This window comes from Sminthopsis crassicaudata, chromosome 2, assembly GCF_048593235.1.
Source record: "Sminthopsis crassicaudata isolate SCR6 chromosome 2, ASM4859323v1, whole genome shotgun sequence".
NCBI lineage: Eukaryota > Metazoa > Chordata > Mammalia > Dasyuromorphia > Dasyuridae > Sminthopsis > Sminthopsis crassicaudata.
Window position 1 is genome coordinate 134,328,121 of NC_133618.1, and position 21,912 is coordinate 134,350,032.

The following is a 21,912-nucleotide window of genomic DNA, read 5'->3' on the forward strand; positions in this document are numbered from 1 at the left end:
TCCTTTTTCTCCCGTTTCCCCCCACCTCTTAAAACCATAAGAATAGAAAAATCCCATCTCAAGATCTCCACTTTTCTTATTTCTTAATGTCTTTTGAAGATAAAGTTCCAAAGAGACTCTTCTTTCTTCTCCCTTATTACAATGCTAGCACTACATCATTGTGTAGTTCTCTCAAATTTCTCAAATAAGCTTACATTTTATGTTGTCTCTGTCTTTTCTTTTTACATTTCAAAACTTATCCTCAGTTGTAATCTATCATAATGCATAAAAGTCCTCTTTCAATTAAATATCAATTTTCCCTTCTATGAAATTATACTAAGCTTTGTAAATTTCTGACGGAGGAAATTCGTTATTTCATTCTCTTCTCTCTTTTAAAGTAGAAGTTGCCAAGTCTTGTGCAATTCTGAACAGAATTCCTTGATATTTAAACTACTTCCTCAGGGTGCTTACAATGTGAGAGCTCTAACATTCCTGGGCTTTTTAATATGTTACATTTCCTTTCAGGAGATGATTAATTAATTATTTTTAGCTTTACTTTGTCCTCTATTATTAACAATTCTGGGCAATTTTCATTATGATTTCTTGAAATATAGTGTTTAGGTATTTAAAAAAAATCAGAGTCCAAGTATTTTTAAATAATCTGTCCTTGACCCATTCTTTATATCAGTTGTTTTTAATATCAAATATTATACATTCATTTTTTGCAGTAATTTGATTTTCTTGTAATATTACTTACTTTCTCATGGATTCATGTATTTCTATTTAGTTTATTTTTGTTTTCAGAGATTTTTTTATTGAATAAAGTCTACCATTTTCTCTTTTAACCCATTCCTTTTCAATTCTTTCCTCCAGGACTTTTATTCTTATTTAAAAAGAAAAGAAAGGAAAACTCTGACTTCATTTTTTCCCCTAAGAATTCATGTTATCCTTGTGGAAAATTGATTTTTTTCCCCTTTGAATATCTGCTTGCAGGTAGGCAGGGAATAAGCATTTATTAAGGATTTATTATGTATCTGATGAGATAAAACAGAACCAAAAAGAGAGTTCTTTCCTCAAGGAGCTTACTTACTAATGAAAGAAGATATTATAAAAAAGAGTGAAAGAGGAAGGGAACCAAGTGGAGAATAAGGAAATCCAGATCATCAGAAACACATTTGGAAGGGAATGAAGACAAGTCTAGTATTCATTTCAAAATTGAAAGCACAAGAGGAACCCAATGGAATGGCTAAAGGGATATTGTGGGATGAGAAGGCTATAAGTAAAGGAATGTTTCCAGATGAGGACTTCAGCATGAAAAGAAATTCCAGGCAAAGACTGGATGCAGCATGATATTGAGGTCCACAGAGTCAGAAATTCTGATTGAATACTTGTGGTTGTTATGAAGTTATGTTTAAGATAATTTTTTTATACCAGAAAAGTATTTACTCATATCTTTTAGTGTAATTCCTGAATTGGGCTTTGTCCCTGAACAAATTCCTCCACTTCCTCCACTTTTGGATGGAGTGATTGGCTTGTTTGGTCTTATCCTGGTTCTCCTTGTTCCTTGTGCTGACCTCTACCTCTTTGGATTAGATGCCTATGGATCTTGGAAATCCAGAGTGTTGACCCTTTAGGCTTTGCTATCATAAAACATAATATTAGAAGTCAGACAATTTTTGTGTATGAATGAAGTGGGATAGAGGATTAATTCATAAGACATGAGTAGGTTGGGGAACAGAGATTAAGGTATTTAAGACAGACTTAAGATGGACTATATATTACTTCTATTAAGATGGACAATAAGGGGGCAGCTAGGGGGCGCAGTGGATAGAGCACCAGCCTTGAATTCAGAAGGACCCGAGTTCAAATCTGGTCTCAGACACTTAACACTTCCTAGCTGTGTGACCCTGGGCAAGTCACTTAACCCCAGCCTCAAAAAAAAAAAAAAAAAAAAAGATGGACGATAGATATATTGAAGCCCTCAAATATGAAGTTGGGTGTTGAGAAGAGAAAATTTGTGACTCAGATACTTACTGAAACTAGAACTCATTGAGAAAGGAAGAAAAGTGATCTGGTTATCTGTAGACAAAGGCTTTTGATTGATTGGTGTATATGAATTACATAAACCTTAAAGGAGGAGAGGTTACCAGTGATAGAGATAGGGAGAGAATCTGAAAGTGGTAATGGAGGAGAAAGAATACTTCAATTTCTCCACTTACCTCTTGAATCCTTGATCAATTTACTTACCATTATCTACTTCTCCACTCCAGAAAGACTGTTATGAGGAGGGTACCAAGTTTCAGGGATAGCTGGAAGATGGAAAGAGTGGAAGTGAAAAAGATTTAGGGTGAGAGAAGATTGATTCTACGAAGTAGTGGAATGAGTAGATAGATGATGGAGTGCAAACTTATTGGGATGTGTAGGATTTGATCAGGGGTGAGAGTTTTCATCTTTGAGAGGAAAGCACCAGTCCTCTATGTAGAAGACACTGGAAATTGGGCTGGAAACAAATGTAGCAGGAGGTGGAAACCATATGGTCAGATGGCCAAATGGAAGACCCCATTTTCCCACTCTTTTGTTTTCTCCAAAGGCTGAATATTATATAGAAAATGGTACAGCTGGAAATGGAAGTTCTGAGGTCAAAGGAAAGGTTGCTCTTCTCTGCACTAGAGGCTCTCCGTATTGCAGGTGGGAAATCAAGCTAGGAAGAGTATGTAGCAGTTGAGCTAGCACAGATGAAAGGGTTGGTGCAAGCAACTTCACTTAGGAAATACTTATAGCAGGAGATAAAAGGCATGAAAGCAGAGGAAGGTATCATTCTTTTTTTTTTACCTAAAGCTGGAGATCAGGTAAATACAAAAGAAAGAAGAATATAGAAAGAAGTATAATATTTGTTTAAGTTTGTAATGTATTTTTGCTGTTATCTAGCCTGAGATTACAACTGATAATCATCCTTTATTAAAAAATTCATTTGAAATGGATTTTACACTATTTCTTTGCTTTAACTTTGTTTGGGGCTTTTCTAATTCAAGTGTATTTGTTCTAAGGAGATACTAATGAATTCTGTTTATAGTTAATTTTATTACACTCCTAAAATCTATGGGTAAGTTCATATTATTCATATTTGTAGTTATAATTGTTAGTTTTATATTTTTCTCCATCCTATTCTTTAATGATTTTCCATGCATATGCCCCAATTTTCTGCTTTATTTCTCTTCTGCCTGCTAAATATAGTGTTTGTCAAACACTTGCTAAATATGGAGTTTAATACATTTCTTCATCAAACTCTTCAGGAAGTTGTTTCAATACAAATTCTGTAGTGAAATTTCTGTGACTTCAGCCTTCTTTGTCCAGTTCAGGGTTAAAGTGAGGTTCACATATAGCCCATTTCCTTTACCCCCTCATCCATGGCAATAGTCTTCTTAAGGACCCTTATTTTTTTTTTTATCTCCTCCTTTTCTTCCTTAATATATTTTTGCTTCATTTATATTTTCTCCATAAAGATAATAAAAATATAACAAAATCACTTCTTTATTCTTTCTTCTCCCTCCTATGACTCTTCAAGACAGCACGTTTCTGAGGTGACAGTTGTTTCTTTTTCCATATTAGAATATATACAGTTCATCTTTGTAGAGTTTCTTTTAATTGCTCCAATATGTTTTACTTTTTTACGTCTCTCTTGACTTCTACATTTGCATTTAAAAGTATCTACATAGCTCTTCACTAATTACCATGAATACCTGGAAATCTTCTATTTTCTTTAAAGTCCTTTAAAGACTCCTTCCTCAGAAAGATTACAATCATATTTGCCAATAAGCTGTTCTTGATTTTAAACCTATATATTTTGTGTTTTGGAATGTTTTATTTCAAGCTTTCTACTTCTTTATAAGGCAACTGCTATGTCTTGAGTGATTCTAATGATGATTATTTAATTTTAACTTTTTTTCTGGCTCTTTTACATATATTTGCTTTGACCTAGAAGTCCTGGGCTTTGGTTATGACATTCCTGGTAATTTTAATTTTGGAGTTACATTCAAAACATGAATAGTAGATCCTTCACATTTTCATTTTGCCCTCTAATTTTCCTAGGTTTGGATAATTTTCATTCATGATTTCTTTATTTCTTAGGCTTTTCTATGGTCAAAGTTTTCAAATAGTCTAATGATTATTAGATGATCTCTCCTTGAATCCCCCCTCCAAATCAATTTTTTTTTTTATTGGAGATACCTTGTATTTGCATTTCTTTTTAATGCTTTCAATTTAGTTATAATATTTTTTGTTAACATGTTGTTTCATTTATTTCCAACCAATTCAGTTTCATTTTGAAGAAATTATTTGTTTAAGTAAGGCTTTTATCTTTTGCATAAAGCTCTTAATTCTCTTTCTTAGTATAACTTCTAGAGCTCCCATTTCATTTTCCATTCTTACTTGTATAGTTCTCATTTCATTTATTTGATTTTTTTGGGGGGAAAGTTAAATTTATTCCAAGAATTCTAGTAGAAATTGTATTCAATTTGTGACTTTCTTTGGGGATTTGCATGCAAATGATAATGACTTTTCTTCTGTTAGTGTATTTGAACATTCCTAACTACATAATATTTCTTTTCATTTGGTATTTTATTATAATTATTAATTTTAGCCTTCCTGTAGAGCCTAACTTTTCCTCCCACTTTCTTGGGATGAGTAGTCAGGACTTTTCTGATTAACCTCACTTTCTTGGGTTTCTTTTGTTAGTTTATACTTGGTGTGTCTCACTTTCTAGAGTTCTAGAAGGCTTCAGTGTCCCTACTCAATGTTCTCTGGTTATTATCCTGGATAGGGATGTCAGATTGTTGTTTGTCCCCACTTTGGCTTCCTTAATTAGAATACTTTAGTGGCTTTTATTCATCTTAGAGTTTCCTTATTCTGGGCATCTGTTCCTTCTGGGGCTTCCTTGATTAGAATGCTGGGTGAGCTTTGTGTTCCTTGAGAATTTCAATGAACAGGGTACTGGGCAAACTCTTGGCCCTTTGGGGCTTCCTTGATTGAAGAATTGTTTAATTTCTATATTAAAATTTTCTATGAGGGTGCTGGGTATTCTTCTGTCTATACTTTGTGCTTCTCCAGTTGTGGATCTAGGAAATCTCTCGCTCCTAGGGCTCCCCAACAAGGATGCTGGGTATTTTAACTCTTTTATGGGATTTGCTTCTTATATGTTTTGGGCCCTGAATACTTCTCTATTCTCTCTGAAACTTTCCCAGGAAGAATGTAGCTACTTTTATCTCTGTTATCCCCAGTAATCTCCTATCAGCCAATTGTGTGGTCTCTGTTCCCTGTGGCTTCTAAAAGTAAAGGTGGGAAAGGGGAAGGACTTCTTTCTCAGTATCTGTCACTTCTGATTGTATTTGTAGTATTGCAAAATGAAGGAACTACTGAAGTTTCTTTTTGCAAAATGAAGGAACTACTGAAATTTCTTTTTGACTTCTTGATTATTATTCAGTCTATAAAATCTATTTAAAAATATCACTTTTGTAGTACAAGTTTGTAGTACATAAAAATGCAGTTCAAGAGTCCTTGAACATTGAGGATAAATCCTTGGGGAGGGCAAATATGGATTTGTTTCTATTCCTTCTCTTCCTACTTTCCTCCCCACATCATCTGTTATGTTCTATCTTTTTTATTTTCTTTCTCGGTAATGGAGTTAATTCTTCTTAGATTCTTGTTCTGAATCATGTTATATAATCACTAAAGGCTTTGAATATTCACCTGAGTAAAAAAATCTTATGAAGTTACATATCTGTAGTCTTTTATCAAAGAAAAAAAAAAAGAAAAGAAGAAAGAAAAACAAGTTCAGCCCTGGATTTGTTGTTGTTGTTTGGCCTCATTCTTGAAGAGGACCGTGAAATCAGGAAGGTGCTGCTATGAACATGCAAGTGAATTGGATTTAAGTGAGGAAGGGCTATGCAAGGTTGCTTGCCTCACTTTTCCCTACCAAGCCTCTGGGTCCAGTGGTGAGATATAGATCAAGATGACTGGAGATGACCCTATATGCAATGGGAGACCTTGGTCTTTTAAAGCTAATATCTTCAACAGATCTCAGTTTAACTAACTGTACCCATTCAGTGATTAAGACTAGGTAACAACTGAGGCAAAGAATCTCCTCTTTCATGTAGTCCAAAAAATATAAATAAAGAAATGAATGAATGAATCTGGGAGAAGAAGATCCTCAGGGTTTCTGGTCAAAGGAGAAATGACTGCTATTTATATTCAATCTGTGTCAATCAAGACCCAAATAATGACTAAATGGAGCTTGGTCTAGGGCCTATTGGTGGCCGATTAGAATCAAATTGGTTTTGATTTAGGGTCTGGTCCTCAAGAAATAAATGTAGCCAATAAAAGATATTTAGGGAGGGTTCAAAGTTGTAAAAGAGGGGAAAAAATGCTTTTAAGAGGAGGAAAGGAGCAAAGGAGGGAAGGAGGAAAGAAAAGAGTGAAGGAGGAAGGGAAGAAAAAAGGAAGGAAGGAAGGAGGAAAGAAAAGAGTGAAGGAGGAAGGGAAGAAGAAAGGAAGAAAGGAAGGAAGGAAGGAAGGAAGGAAGGAAGGAAGGAAGGAAGGAAGGAAGGAAGGAAGGAAGGAAGGAAGGAAGGAAGGAAGGAAGGAAGGAAGGAAGGAAGGAAAGGAAAGAAGGAAAGAAGGAAAGAAGGAAAGAAGGAAAGGAAGGAAAAGAAGAGAGGAGAAATGAAGGGAAGGAAGGGAGGGAGGAAGGGAAAAAGGAAGGAAGGGAGGAAGGGAGGTAGAGGGGAGGGAGGGAGGAAAGGAGTCTTCCAACTCACAGAGGTTGTTATTTATCCTTCATTCTCAAAGAGGACTATGACAACAGAAAGTGATGCCATGACATGAAAGTGAACGTGGATGAACAAATAGACAATAAAAAACAAAAAACAACAACAACAAAAAAAAAAAACTGAGGAAATAAAAAGAAGTAAAGAAACTTGTGCTGCCAAGTTTCAGATTATACCCTAATTTTAAAAATTATCTAATAATAGATTTTTAGAAAATGGCAGGAAATGATGTGTTGGAAAGAATGATGAATTTGTTGTCAAAAGATTTGAGTTAAAATTCAGTCATTGTCATTTACTACTTGTGTTATTGATGAAAAATAATTTATTCTCTTTGTAGCTCATCTTCCTCACCTAGAGAATGAAGGAATTAGATAAAATGTTATATAGTATCCCTTGGAGCTCCAGGGCATGATCCTATGATCAGTGGAACAAATTAAATATCCATGAAGTGGAATTCAAGAAATATAGTAGATAAGATTTAGATAAACTCTACATAACAAAACACTAGAGGATGATTCTATTATTATTTTTAAATTGTTGGTAAGATTGGATAACAAAATAATAAAAGGGGAGACTAAATCCACCTTACATCCTATGCCAATATGCGTTCCAAATTGACCAATTATATATGTATAAATGCATATAAATTATATATTTAAATCACTAAATGTTAGAAGATAATATAGCTAGAAGGTTCAGAGTTCTGATTGAAATCAGGAAGAACCAAGTTTGAATGCTATTTACTAACTGTGTGATTCTGGGCAAGTCAGTTAACTCTTTCTAGCCTCAAATTCCATATCTATTGAATGGCCATGATAATAATTCCCCTGCCTCCCTAGATTGTTCTAAGAATCAAAAGAAATACCATATGCAAAGCACCTTAAAGCACTTTATAAATGCTAATTATGTAATGGAATGCCATGCTTCTGAAGGTTGGGGAAAGGAGAATAGTTAATATCTATTTAATAAAAACACAAATAACAAATATTTTTGAACACACACACACACACACACACACACATACACACACACACATACACAAATAAGGATTTTTGAAACAATCAAAACAATTCACCCATGAAAGAAGAGGAAGAAAACAGATTGGAAAAAATTATTTTTGCTACATGCACACACACACACACATATACACACACACACGCGCGCACACACACACACACACACACACACACACGATGAAAGTCTGACCCACAAAATAAAAACTATTCTCCAATAGGTAAGTGATTAAATATGTACTAGCAATGCTCAGAAATGGAAATATGAATTCTCAGAAGTCATGTGAAAAAAAAATTTAATTATTTTATTATTAGAGAAATACAAATTAACACAGAGATAGCATATTATAAGTATTAAAGTGGCTATGTCAGTAATGCATTAGAGAAACCAGAATATTATCAAATTGTTGTTGGAACCACAAATTACTATGATATTTTTGGAAAGTAAGAGGCCTATGTATGATAAAATCTACAAAACAGTTTTTTTTTCCCCCTTTGATGCAATGATGTAGGTAAGAAGAAAATATCTATGTGGCACAATGGATAGAGCAATGGACTTGGAGTCAGAAAGATCTGAGTAGAATCCAACCACTGAGACTTACTGGCTATATGGCCCTGGACAAGTCACTTAAATCTCTCAGTGCCTTAGTTTCTTCAATTAAAAATGGGGTTAATTATATTACCTATCCCACAGAACTGTTGTAAGGATTAAATAGGATAATATTTGTAAAGTACTTACTACATAATAAGTGCTTATTTTCCTTTCTTTTCTCATATCCTAATATTATCATTGTCAGAAAAAGCCTATTTTTTCACAAAAGATATTCTTAGCAACATTATTATCTAATTTAAATTATTATTACTTCTTAAAAACAAAACAAAACAAAACAACCCTGAATTTCATGGGTTAAGTAGGCTATAGTCTCAGCATATATCAAAAGTTTAAGTCAATCTTAGATTGTGGTACAAGAAGCTAGTATAAGAAACAAGTTGTTGTTGTTGTTGTTTTTTAAGAGTACACTGCTTTGAACAAAATGCAAACACCAGGAATGCAGGGCTAGTTCAATATAGGGAGAACTATTACCATAATTGACCATATCAATAACAAAACCAACAGAAATCATATGATAATCTCAACAGATGCAAAAAAAGCTTTTGACAAAAGATAACACCCATTCCTATAAAAACATTAGAGAGAATAAGGATAAAGGGAATTTTTCTTAAATTAATAAGTAGTTTCTATCTAAAACTTACAGCAAGCTGGATGCATTCTCAAGAAAATAAGAGTGAAACAAGAATGCCCATTATCACCACTATTATTCAACATTGTACCAGAAATATTAGCAATAAGAAAAGAAAAAGAAATTAAAGGAATTAGAATAGACAATAAGGAAATAACACTATCATCCTTTGCAAATGATATGATGATATACTTAGAGAATTCTAGAAAATCAACCAAAAATCTACTAGAAACAATTCATAGCTTTAGCAAAGTTGCAGGATATAAAATAAACTCACACAAGTCATCAGCATTTTTATATAAAGTCCATAAGAGACATAGAAAGAGCAATTCCTTGTAAAATTACTGTAGACAAAATAAAATACTTGGGGGTCTACCTGCCAAGACAAATCCAAGAATTATAAAAACAAATACAAAACACTTCTCATATAAATAAAATCAGATGTACTGGAAAAAATCAATTGCTCATGGATAGGCCAAGCTAATATAATAAAAAGGACAATTATCCCTAAATTGATCTACTTGTTTAGTGCTATACCAAACTGCCAAAAATTCAGTGTTTTATAGAACTAGAAAAAATGATAACAAAATTTATCTGGAAGAACAAAAAGTCAAGAATATCAAGGGAATTAATGAAAAAAAAAGTGCAAAAAGTAGGTGGCTTAGTAGTACCAAATCTGAAGTTGTATTATAAGACAGCAGTAATCAAAACCATTTGATACTGGCTAAGAAATAGAGTGGTGGATCAGTAGAATAGATTAGATACACATGATACAATAATAAAGGCCTATAACAATCTAATATTTGATAAACACCCAAATTCCAACTTCTAGAATAAGAACTCAGTATTTGTGACAAAAATTGCTGGGAAAACTAAAAATTAATATGTCAGAAAATCAGCATAGACTTACATCTCATACTCTATACCAAAATGAGATCAAAATGGATACATGAGTTGGGGCTTAAAGGATGATACCATAAACAAATTAGAAAAACAAGGGATAATTTTCCTATCAGATCATTGGAGATAGGAGAAATTTATGACCAAAGAAGAACTAGAGAACATTATGAAAGGCAAAATGGACAACTTTAATTACATTAAATTAAAAAAAATTACAAACAAAATTGTGCATACTCTTTGACCCAGCAGGGCTCTCACTGGGTTTATATTCTAAGGAACTCATAAAGGAAGGTAAAGGCAAAACTGTTTGTAGCAGCTCTTTTTGTGGTAGCAAAGAATTGGACAAGGAGTGGATGTCTATCAATTGGAGAATGGCTGAACAAGCTGTGAAATATGAAGGTAATGGGATATTATTGTTTCATAAAAAATGATGAACAAGCTGATTATAGAAAGTCCTGGAAAGATTTACATGAACTGGTACTGAGTGAAAGAAGCAGAACCAGGAATGCATTGTACACAATAACAGCAAGAATGGGTAATTATCAACTATGAAAGGCTTTGTTCTCAATGCTTCGGTGATCTGAAACAATCCCAATAGATTTTGAACACAAAATGCCATCTGCATCCAGAAAAATATCTAAGAAGACTGAATGTAAATCAACACATGATATGTTCACTTCTTTTTCATATTATTTTTAATCTCTTCCATGGTGTTTCCCTTTTGCTCTGCTTTTTCTTTTCCAAGATGATTCATAAAGCAATGTCTATTAAAAATAAACACTTGCTACAATAAAAAAGAATGAAGGACAAACAGCAACAACAACAATGTATGTAATTAAAATTCACAGGAAGACAACCAACATGTCTGGAGTTTTGAGAACAGACCATCTGAGAACTGAAAGAAGGAATGTTAACCTAGAGAAGAGTGCATTTGGGTTGCTTATATAACTGTTATCAAGTAGTAACAGCAACAGCAGCAGCATTAATAGTAGCAATAGCAGTAGTAGCAGTAGACACAATAATAATAGTAATAGTACTAGCAATAGTAGCAGCTGCAGCAGAAACAGTAGTAGTAGCAGACATTTTTTGTAGCACTTTAAGATTTGCAATTCGTTTCATAAATACTAATTCATTTTATTCTCAAACAACCCTAGTAGGTAAATACAATTATTACTACCTGTTTTGCGGATGAGAAAACTGAGGCAACCAGAGATTAAGTAAAGTTCTCAAGCTGATCCAATAAATAAATATCAGACATTTGATTTGAACTCAATGACAGCACTCTCACCATTATACCACCTAGGAGTTGTAATGCTAATACACAGAGGAGAGATTGTATTTGCTTTTCTTGGTCACAAACATATATCTGTTTCACAGTTAGATTTAGACTTTGTAGAAGAAAATCCTTCTAATAATTTGACCTTCCTGAAAGTGGAATTGGCTAATTTGGGAGGGGAAAATGAACAAATCAATCCTTTTCTAAAGCTCTTTAAGTGGAAACTTGATAACACCTTCTGAGAGCTGTTATAGAAGAGATGCTTGCATGGATATGGGTTAGGCTAGATAGCCTCTGAGGTACTCATTGACTGAGATTTGTTGATTCCATTGATAATAGAAAAAAAAGAATCTAGAAAAAGCACATGTGAATGGTGAATATTTGAATCAATTTTTAGTAAATAAATGCATTATTCTGTGTGTAAATAGTTATGTAGATTTTTACATGTATAAATTAATTTAGGACTATATTATGTATAAATATATTATTGTTCCAATATAATTAATAGTATAAATTACTATATGAATAATATACAGTAATATATAAATACAAATTAATTATATATTCTATATAAATAGTTATGTCATACAATGGGAAATATCAAGAATAAACAGAAATATAAGAAAACTAATATAAAATAATGCCAACTAAGAAAGCAAAACAAAACTAACATTTATAGTAATAATTAAGTAAATGACATTACTTTGATGCTCTGATTGTTGTCTTTTTTCCCCCAATTCAGGTAGGTCCTAGAAAATGTAAATTACAATCTATTTGTGCCTACTTGAAGGTGATCCCAGAAATTCTTGAGTCTCTCTCTTCTCCAATTCATTCTCCACACAGTCGCTAAATTGATATTCTTTTTTTTTCAAATGTTATTCATCTGTTTTATTTTAATATTGCATCACAATTTGCATTACTCCCATTCCTTGAACAAAACTAACAACATAGTGACCTCAACTGAAAGTGCATTCAACATTCCCTATTACAACAAATGCCTTATCTCTCTATATTCCTTTTATTTTATTAAATGAACAGACATGTATTTTCTCTTCTTCCCACTATACCCTACCAATTAAAAAATAAAAGAAAAATAAGTATATTGTAACAAATATGCATTAGTTAAACAAAGCAAACTCCCTCATTGGCAGTACACAAAAATATAGGTCTCATTTTGCACCCTAAATCCTTCATCTCTTTATAAAGAGATAGATGCTATGCTATATCATTAGTCCTTTGGTGTCATAGATGCTTGTGCCATTGATCATAATTCTTATGACTTAGAAGTTGCTTGTCTTTACAGTATTGTTATATAAATGTTTCTCTTGGCTCTATTAATTTCATTCTTCATTGGATCAAGTCATCAAAATGTTTAAAATTGTTCATTTTTATAATGTTAGTGTTATGGTATAAATTACTTTTCCAATTCTACTTCTCGGCATCTATACTTTCACGTCATTTGACGTCTCTTCAAAATCTATTTTCTAACTTCTTATAGGGCTTATTAAGATACCTTTTCTTATTTTTTAAATCTGTTTTTGAATTATAAGTCCAACAGCAACAGTCCAAGCATAACTTGGTCAAGAAGAAAGCAATGTTTAGTAATTTGTGTATGTGTGTAATTCCAAATTGTTCTTCAGAATGGTTGTACTCAGAATTGTTTTCCTATAGCTTCTCCAAAATTTATCATTTTCCTTTATTGTGACCTTTTTAATCTGATGGACCTCAGAATTGCTCTAATTTTAATTTCTTTAATTAGTAGAGATAGGGGATATTTAAAAAATAATTGAATAATTATAAATAATCTAGATTTCTTCCCTTGATAATTCCCTATTTATATCCCTAGACCTTTTATTATTTGGGAAATGGTTCTTTTTCCTATCTATTTTAATTGGTTTCTTATATATCTTGGAAAAAGAGACTTTTATTAAAGAAATTTGATGAAAAGGTTTTTCCTGATAAATAACTTTCTTTCTAATCTACATAATTCAGTTTTTTTTGTGCAAAAACTTCTAAATTTCATGTAATCCATATGTGGTCTAAGATATCTTATGTATATGGTGTAGGTCTAAATCTAATTTCTTCAATACTGTTGACCAAATTCATAGTAATTGTTTTTCAAATATTGAGCTCTTCTTGTAGTAGCTAGGGTCTTTTCACTAGTAGGGCATTAATAATATTTGCTTCTGTACATATGTACAAAATCTGTTCCATTGTCCAATCTCTCTTTTTAAAATTAATTTTATAATAATAAAATTTTTTGGCAGTACATATGCATGAGTAATTTTTTAAAATAACATTATCCCTTGTATTAATTTTTTCCAAATTTTCCCCTCCCTCCCTCTACTCTCTCCCCTAGATGACAGGCAATCCCATATTAAATGTGTTACAGTATAACCTAGATACAATGTATGTGTGTAAATCCAATATTCTTGTTTCATGTTAAGAATTGGATTCCGAAAGTATAAGTAACCTGGGTAGAAAGACAGTAGTGTTAACAGTTTACATTCAATTCCCAGTGTTCCTTCTCTGGGTGTAGCTGTTTCTGTCCATCACTGATCAACTGGAAGTGAGTTGGATCTTCTTTATGTTGAAGATATCCACTTCCATCAGAATATATCTTCATACAGTATTGTTGTTGAAGTATATAGTGATCTTCTGGTTCTACTTATTTCACTCAGCATCAGTTGATGTCTCTCTAAACCTCTCTGTATTCATCCTGCTGATCATTTCTTACAGAGCAATAATATTCCATAACATTCATATACCATAATTTACCCAACCATTCTCTAATTGATGGACATGCATTCATTTTCCAGTTTTTAGCCATATAAAAAGAGCTGCCACAAACATTTTGGTACATACAGGTCCCTTTCCCCTCTTTAGTATTTCTTTGGGATATAAGCCGAGTATAAGCTGATCAAAGAGTATGCACAGTTTCATAAGTTTTTGGGCATAATTCTAGATTGCTCTCCAGAATGGATGGCAATGCATTAGTGTCCCAGTTTTCCCACATCCCCTCCAACATTCATCATTGCTTGTTCCTGTCATCTTAGTCGATCTGACAGGTGTGTAGTGGTATCTCAGAGTTGTTTTAATTTACATTTCTCTGATCAGTAGAGATTTGGAACACTCTTTCATATGAGTGGATATAGTTTCAATTTCATCATCTGAAAATTGTCTGTTCATATCTTTTGACCATTTATCAATTGAAGAATGGTTTGATTTCTTATAAATTAGGTTCAGTTCTATATATATTTTAGAAATGAGGCCTTTATCAGAACCTTTAACTGTAAAAATATTTTTTCAATTTATTACTTCCCTTCTAATTTTGTTTGCATTAGTTTTGTTTGTACAAAAGCTTTTTAATTTCATGTAATCAAAATCTTCTATTTTGTGATCAATAATGATCTCTAGTTCTCCTTTGGTCATAAATTCCTTCCTCCTCCACAGGTCTGAGAAGTAGACTATCCTCTGTTCCTCTAATCTATTTTTTTATCTCATTCTTTATGCCTAAATCATGCACCCATTTTGATCTTATCTTGGTATATGGTGTTAAGTGTGGGTCCATATCTAATTTCTGCCATATTAATTTCCAGTTTTCCCAACAGTTTTTTTTTCAAATAATGAATTCTTATCCCAAATGTTGGTATCTTTGGGTTTGTCAAACACTAGATTGTTATAGTTATACCCTATTTTGTCCTGTGTACCTAATCTATGTGTACATAATCAGTGTTCCACTGATCGACTAGTCTATTTTTTAGCCAATACCAAATGGTTTTGATGATTGCTGCTTTATAATATAGCTTTAGATCAGGTACAGCTAGACCACCTTCATATGACTTTTTTTTAAATTAATTCCCTTGAAATTCTTGACCTTTAATTCTTCCATATGAATTTTGTTGTTATTTTTTCTAGGTTATTAAAATAGTTTCTTGGGAGTCTGATTGATATAGCATTAAATAAATAGATTAGTTTGGGGAGTATTGTCATCTTTATTATATTCACTCAGCCTATCCACGAGCACTGAATGTCTTTCCAATTATTTAAATCTGACTTTATTTTTGTGGCAAGTGTTTTGTAACTTTTCTCATATAATTCCTGACTTTTCTTTGGTAGATGGATTCCCAAATATTTTATACTCTTGACATTTGTTTTGAATGGAATTTCTCTTTGTATCTCTTGCTGTTGCATTTTGTTGGTGATATATAAAAATGCTGAGGATTTATGTGGATTTCTTTTGTATCCAGCAACTTTGCTAAAGTTGTGAATTTCTAATAACTTTTTATTAGAATCTCTGGGGTTTTCTAAGTATACCATCATATCATCTGCAAAAAGTGATAGTTTAATTTCCTCATTACCTATTCTTATTCCTTTAATCTCTTTCTCGACTCTTATTGCCGAGGCCAGCATTTCTAATACAATATTGAATAGTAATGGTGATAATGGGCAACCTTGTTTCACTCCTGATCTTACTGGGAAAGGTTCCAGTTTATCTCCATTACATATTATGCTTACTGACAGTCTTAAATATATGCTCCTGACTATTTTAAGGAATAGCCCATCTATTCCTATACTATCAAACGTTTTTAGTAGGAATGGATGTTGGGTTTTATCAAATGCTTTTTCTGCATCTATTAAGATGATCATATGGTTTTTATTAATTTGATTATTAATATGGTCAATTATACTAACAGTTTTCCTAATATTAAACCAGCCCTGCATTCCTGGTATAAATCCTACTTGATCATAGTGTATTTTCCTGGGGATGATTTTCTGAAGCCCTTTGGCTAATATCTTATTTAAGATTTTAGCATCAATATTCATTAAGGAGATTGGTCTATAGTTTTCTTTCTCCGTTTTCGACTTGCCTGGTTTAGGTATCAGTACCATGTCTGTGTCATAAAAGGAGTTTGGTAGGACTCCTTCATCTCCTGTTTTTTCAAATAGTTTATATAATATTGGGGCTAATTGTTCTTTAAATGTTTGGTAGAAATCACATCTAAATCCATCTGGTCCTGGGGATTTTTTCCTGGGGAGTTGATTAATAGCTTGTTCTATTTCTTTTTCTGAAATGGGACTATTTAAGCAGTTTACCTCCTCCTCTGTTAATCTAGGAAGCCAATATTTTTGGAGGTAGTCATCCATTTCACTTAATTTATCAAATTTATTGGCATAAAGTTGGGCAAAGTAACTCCTTATTATTTCTCTAATTTCCTCTTCATTGGTGGAAAGATCTTCCTTTTCATTTTTAAGACTAACAATTTGATTTTCCTCTTTCCTTTTTCTGATCAGATTTACCAAAGGTTTATCTATTTTATTGGCTTTTTCATAAAACTAACTCTTAGTTTTATTTATTAATTCAATAGTTTTTTTTTTTTTTTTTTTACTTTCAATATTATTGATTTTTCCTTTTAATTTTAGAATTTCAAGTTTCATTTTTGGTTGGGGGTTTTTAATTTGGTCTTTTTCTAGCTTTTTAAGTTGCAGGTCCAATTCATTAATCTTCTCTTCCTTTATTTTATTCAAGTAAGCCTCTAAAGATATAAAATTTCCCCTTATTACTGCTTTAGTTGCATCCCACAAATTTTGGTATGCTGTCTCATCGTTGTCATTATCTTAAGTGAAATTATTAATTGTTTCTATAATTTGCTGTTTCACCCAGTCATTCTTTATAATGAGATTATTTAGTTTCCAATTACTTTTTGGTCTATTTACCCCTAACTTTTTGTTGAATGTAGTTTTTATTGCATTGTGATCTGAGAAGAAGCATTTACTATTTCTGCCTAACTGCATTTAATTTTGAGATCTTTATATCCCAATATATGGTCAATTTTTGTATAGGTTCCATGAACTGCAGAGAAGAAAGTATAATCCTTTCTATCACCATTCAGTTTTCTCCAAAGATCTATCATACATAGTTTTTCTAATGTTCTATTTACCTCTTTAATTTCTTTCTTATTTGTTTTGTGATTTGATTTATCTAATTCTGAGAGTGGAGTTCTTTTTTTAGGGTCTTTTTCAGAAGGTGTTAGATGAATTCTTTCAAAACCTATTTTCCCTTCTGTTTCTATTATCTCTGGACAGTTCTCTTTGATGATTTACTGTAAAAATAGAAGCTGGGCTCTTTTTTTCATCATAATTTTCAGGAAGTCCAATGATCCTGAGATTATCTCTCCTAGATCTATTTTCCAGGTCTATAGATTTTCCCAGTAAATATTTGATGTTATTCTCCAGTTTTTCATTTTTTTGTTTTGTTTGACTGATTCTTGGTTTCTCAATGAATCATTCATTTCTATTTGTTCAGTCCTGATTTTTAATGAGTTATTTTCTTCATTTACATTTTTAGTTCTTTTTGTATATGTCCAATGAGTTTTTAAATGAGTTATTTTGCTCTGTTGAATTTTTTTTTTATTTCACTAATTTTTTTTTTTTTTTTTTTTTTTTTTTTTTTTTTAGTGAGTTATTTTCTTTTTCCAAATCACATATCCTACTTTCTCGGGAATTTTTTATCTTTTCCAATTCAGAAATCCTACCTTCCTGTGATTTTTTAACCTTTTCTAATTCACAAATTTTGTTTCCCTGCACCTCCTGTGAATTCTTTATTTTTTCCAACTAAAATTTCAGGACATTGTTATTCTCTATCATAGCTCCTCTTTCCTTTCCCCATTTTTCTTCAAACTCTCTTAACTTTTTAATAGTCTCTTCTAGGATTGAGTTATGTGAGGGGGGCAGGTATCATTCCTCTTTAGGGAGTTACCTGGAGACTCTCTGCTGTTAGCCTCCTCAGGGTTTGATACCCGCTCTTTCTCTGTATAGAAGGTGTCAATCTTTCCCTTCAGCTTCTTACTCATTGTTAACACTCTGTGGGGGGTCTGCCCTTGGGCAAGAAATTTATCAGCTTCCTCCCAGACCAGATGGATGCAGCAGTCCTGTGTCTGGGCTAAGAGAGACCTCTGGGAGAGAATTCCCCTTCTCCCTCCCTGGAAATACCTCAGAGGTGGTTAGCACCGCTGCACTGCAAGGAGTGCCCAGTGAGGAACCCCGCTGTGTGGCCTAGCAACTGCTCTGAGATTTAAGGCTGAACAGTTAAAGCGTCACAAACCCCAGCCAAAGTCTTCTGTGGGGCCGTGGATATTAGCAGCTGATTTGAAAAGCCCCTGTGCTTAAACCAGAAGTATCTGCCTGGAAACCACAGTCCCTGTTGTGGAGGTTCCATTGCTCTGAGAGTTCTGATGCTGTTGGAGTTTCGCTGCTGCTAAAATTCCACTATCTCAGGCTGAGCCCCACACTATGTGGATTAGAGGCTGCCCCAGGCTATGTTCCCCGCTGTTCAAGTTCTTAACTGTCCCAAGGAAAACCCCAGACAGCAGAAGGGAGCTGCACAGCCATGTAGACATTGGTGTTAGGTCACTTCCGGATTGGGGTGGTTCTAGGATCTGGCTTTATATTTTAAAGTGGCTTGATTTCTTGTCTGATCTGCTGTTTTACAAGCACAGTAGAGCTATCAGCCTGTGCCAGATTCCTCTATCTCAGTGGCTTCTCTGATCCCAGAGTTCTCCTCAGCCCATTTGGCACAGTGTGCTAGCACCTAACCCTGTCTGTGCTGATCTTTTTTTTTCCTCCTCTCGGAACTGACCTTTTCTGTCGAAATTCCAGATTCTCTTCAGCTGGTAAGTTGTGCTTCTAATCCTTGTAGTTTTTATCAGTCCAGTGTTATTTTTGAGGCTGATTTAAATAGTTGGTATTGAGGGAAGAAGGGAGCTTACAAATTCAAGTGTATCTACTCTGCCATCTTGGCTCCATCCCCCAATCTTTTTTTTTTTTTTTTTGACTTGTACCAAATTATTCTAATAATTACTGCTTTGCAATATGACTTGAGCTCTGGCACTGCTAGTTTTCCTTTGTTTTAACTTCCTTTCATTATTTACCCTGAGATTTTGAAAATTTTCCACTTTATATAAATTCTGTTATTATTTTTATAGTTCCATAAAATAATTCTTTGGTGTTTTGCTTGCTATGGCATAAATTTAGGTAGTGTTGTCATTATATCATATTGACTCACCCTATTCATTAGAAGCAAATATTTTAAAGTTATTTGTCTGTTTTTATTTCTATAGAATAGACCTCAAATATTGTATACATTCTTTAGTGATTATAAATAAAATTTTCTTTCAATATTTTCCTGATAAATTTTATTGGCATTATGAAGAAATGCTTATGCTGTGTTTAATTTTATTTTATATCCTGCAAATTTGCTATGGAGGCAGCTAGATAGTTCAGTGGATAGAGTACTGAACTTGGAGTCAAGAAGAGCTAAGTTCATGTCCTCAAGACACTTACCAGATGTGTGATCCTGGATAAGTCACAACCTTGTTTGCTTCAGTTTCTTTATCTGTAAAATGAGCTGGAAGAGGAAAGAAAAAAAAAAAAAAACACTTCAATATCTCTGCCAAGCAAATCCCTAAATGGGGTCACAAGAGTCTGACAGAACTGAAAAAGACTGAACAATAACAAAAAGCTTACTATGGTTGTTTCTTTAATACTTTTTAGTTGACTCTCTAGAATTCTTTAAGTATGTAATTATACATGCAATGATTAAATATTATCATGTAATTTAATTATTCTTTCAATATCTTTTGCTTTCTCTTTTCTCATTTTATTTTTTATTGCTTTAATAGGAATTTCTAGAATGCATATCAAAGAGAGGTGGTAATAATAAACATTCTTGTTTTGTTCTTGGTGTTATTGAAAAGTATTCTTGTTTATCTTTAATACGTATAATGGTGACGATTTATTTTTGACACATACCATTTATAATATTAAGAAAAAAACCTTATAGTCCTCTGTGTTTTAGCATTTTAAATACAAATTGGTGTTGTATTTTGTACACCAATTTGTTTTTTTCTGGTGTTTTTTTAATGTATTGGTATAATCCTATGATTTTTGTTGGTTTTGTTATGAATATGATTGTTTATTATTTTACTATTATGAAAAGTGAAAATGTTAAAGCTCAGGTTTGACCCCATTGCTCTTCTACTATAAAAAATATTCTCTTTTGACTTCCTATTACATCTAGAATAAAATACAAATACCTTTGTTCAATTTTTAAAGTCCTTCCAGATTTGGTCCTAGATTCTTTCCAGGATCATTATGCATCAATTTCCTTCACACACACTTCATTTTAGACAAAGTGACCTGTTTGTTGTTCCATATATAGCAATGATCATCCACTCTCCCATCCAATGTTTGGTATCATGTCTGGAGGGCACTCCCTCTTCGCCTCTGTCTTGAGCATCACAGTGCTACCTTCCATAGGACTTTCCTGAACATCACTCTCTCCTAGCTGAACACCTCTGAAATGACTTTGTATCCTCTTTGTAGTTTTCTGTATAGAGAGGTTTTTTTGAGGGTGGAGACTATTTCCTTTTAGTTCTAGCACAGAGCCTGATCCTCAGTAGGAATTTACTAAATGCTTACTAAATGAATCAATGAGTCATGCACTGGGATCCAACTTATATCCTACTGTGAGTCTTCTGTTAGCCCTCTTAATGGTGAGTAGGTGCTATAGGATCAAAAAGATTTCTGTTACTTTTCTCTTGATTTCCCTATATTATTATTATTTGGTACTTTTTTTTTGGGGGGGTACCAAATCACACCCTGATGATATCTTTTATGCTGTTTCCCCTAGATAAAGCTTACTTTGTGTTGGGCTGTAACCTCATGTACCCATTTCCTGCTCTTAGAGAAACTCGCTACTTGAATTCTTAGGAGAATATTGTATTCCATGATATTTTATCCCACCTATGTTAAAAAAAATAGGCTTATGTTTCAGGGAGAAGCTAAGATTCATATCCTTAAACATGCTGAAAATTTAATGTAGGGCACTTAAAAAAAGTAACAAGAGCAATGAAACTTGGGGAAAAAACAGATTCAGAAAATAACAAGGAAAACAAGTCAGATAAAACTTGGTAAGTTTCAAACTATTTCTTTCAATTAATAGATGCATTTTAAACTTTTCATAAGCTATGGAATATTATTATTTTGTTACTTGTTTTCTTGTTTGGGCATAGTAATTTTTGTGGCTGCACATGGTTACTGTTATTGCAATAATGATTTTGTTTTTTTAAAAATATGATCTAAGGAAGGTTGCCAAACAGGAAGACTGCTTTGAAATCTTTCATATTCTGTTTACTGGAAACAGCTTGTTTCCTAGAATCTTAAAACTAAATTCTAGAAGTAATTAGCTAACAGACTCGATGTCTTTCCTAGATTGGCCAATTTATTTATTTTGTTTTGCACACAGAAGGAACTTTCCCATTACTACATGCCCTGGATGGAAATAGCCAACAATTTGCCTCTTATGATTGAGAGTCATCAGCTCCGAGTCAGAGTGGATAAGGTAACTCTTTTACTTTCGATCTTGCTGCCTCTCCTCTCTCCTTTCTCTGCCTCTGCCTGTATTTTTTTCCCTCACTCTTCTGACTTTTATCCTTATTTCTCTTTTTTCTCTTCCCTTCTCCATCTTTCCCTTTCTTCTCCCCTTCCTCCTTCCTCTACTTCTCTCTTTTTTCTTTCTCCTCTGCCTTCAGCCCTCAAACATTTACTAGGTCAATAAAGAGTCTCCATAGTGTGTGTGTGTGTGTGTGTGTGTGTGTGTGTGTGTGTGTGTGTGTGTGTGT

The 21,912-nt window shown here is 33.1% G+C and overlaps 1 protein-coding gene across 7 annotated transcripts in view; it reads left to right on the forward strand.

Annotated features, from left to right (window-relative positions):
* The window catches only part of IDO2 (indoleamine 2,3-dioxygenase 2), a 77,389-nt gene that overhangs the window by 9,537 nt on the left and 45,940 nt on the right, over positions 1-21,912 (forward strand). For 5 of the 7 annotated variants that reach the window (XM_074287317.1, XM_074287322.1, XM_074287318.1 and 2 more), the window contains exon 2: positions 21,537-21,632. In XM_074287317.1, the coding sequence (XP_074143418.1) occupies positions 21,537-21,632 (96 nt within the window). Of the gene's footprint in view, positions 1-20,709; positions 20,785-20,942; positions 21,202-21,536; positions 21,633-21,912 lie in introns of those variants that run through there. The other 2 variants (XM_074287319.1, XM_074287321.1) reach the window with 2 other exon arrangements.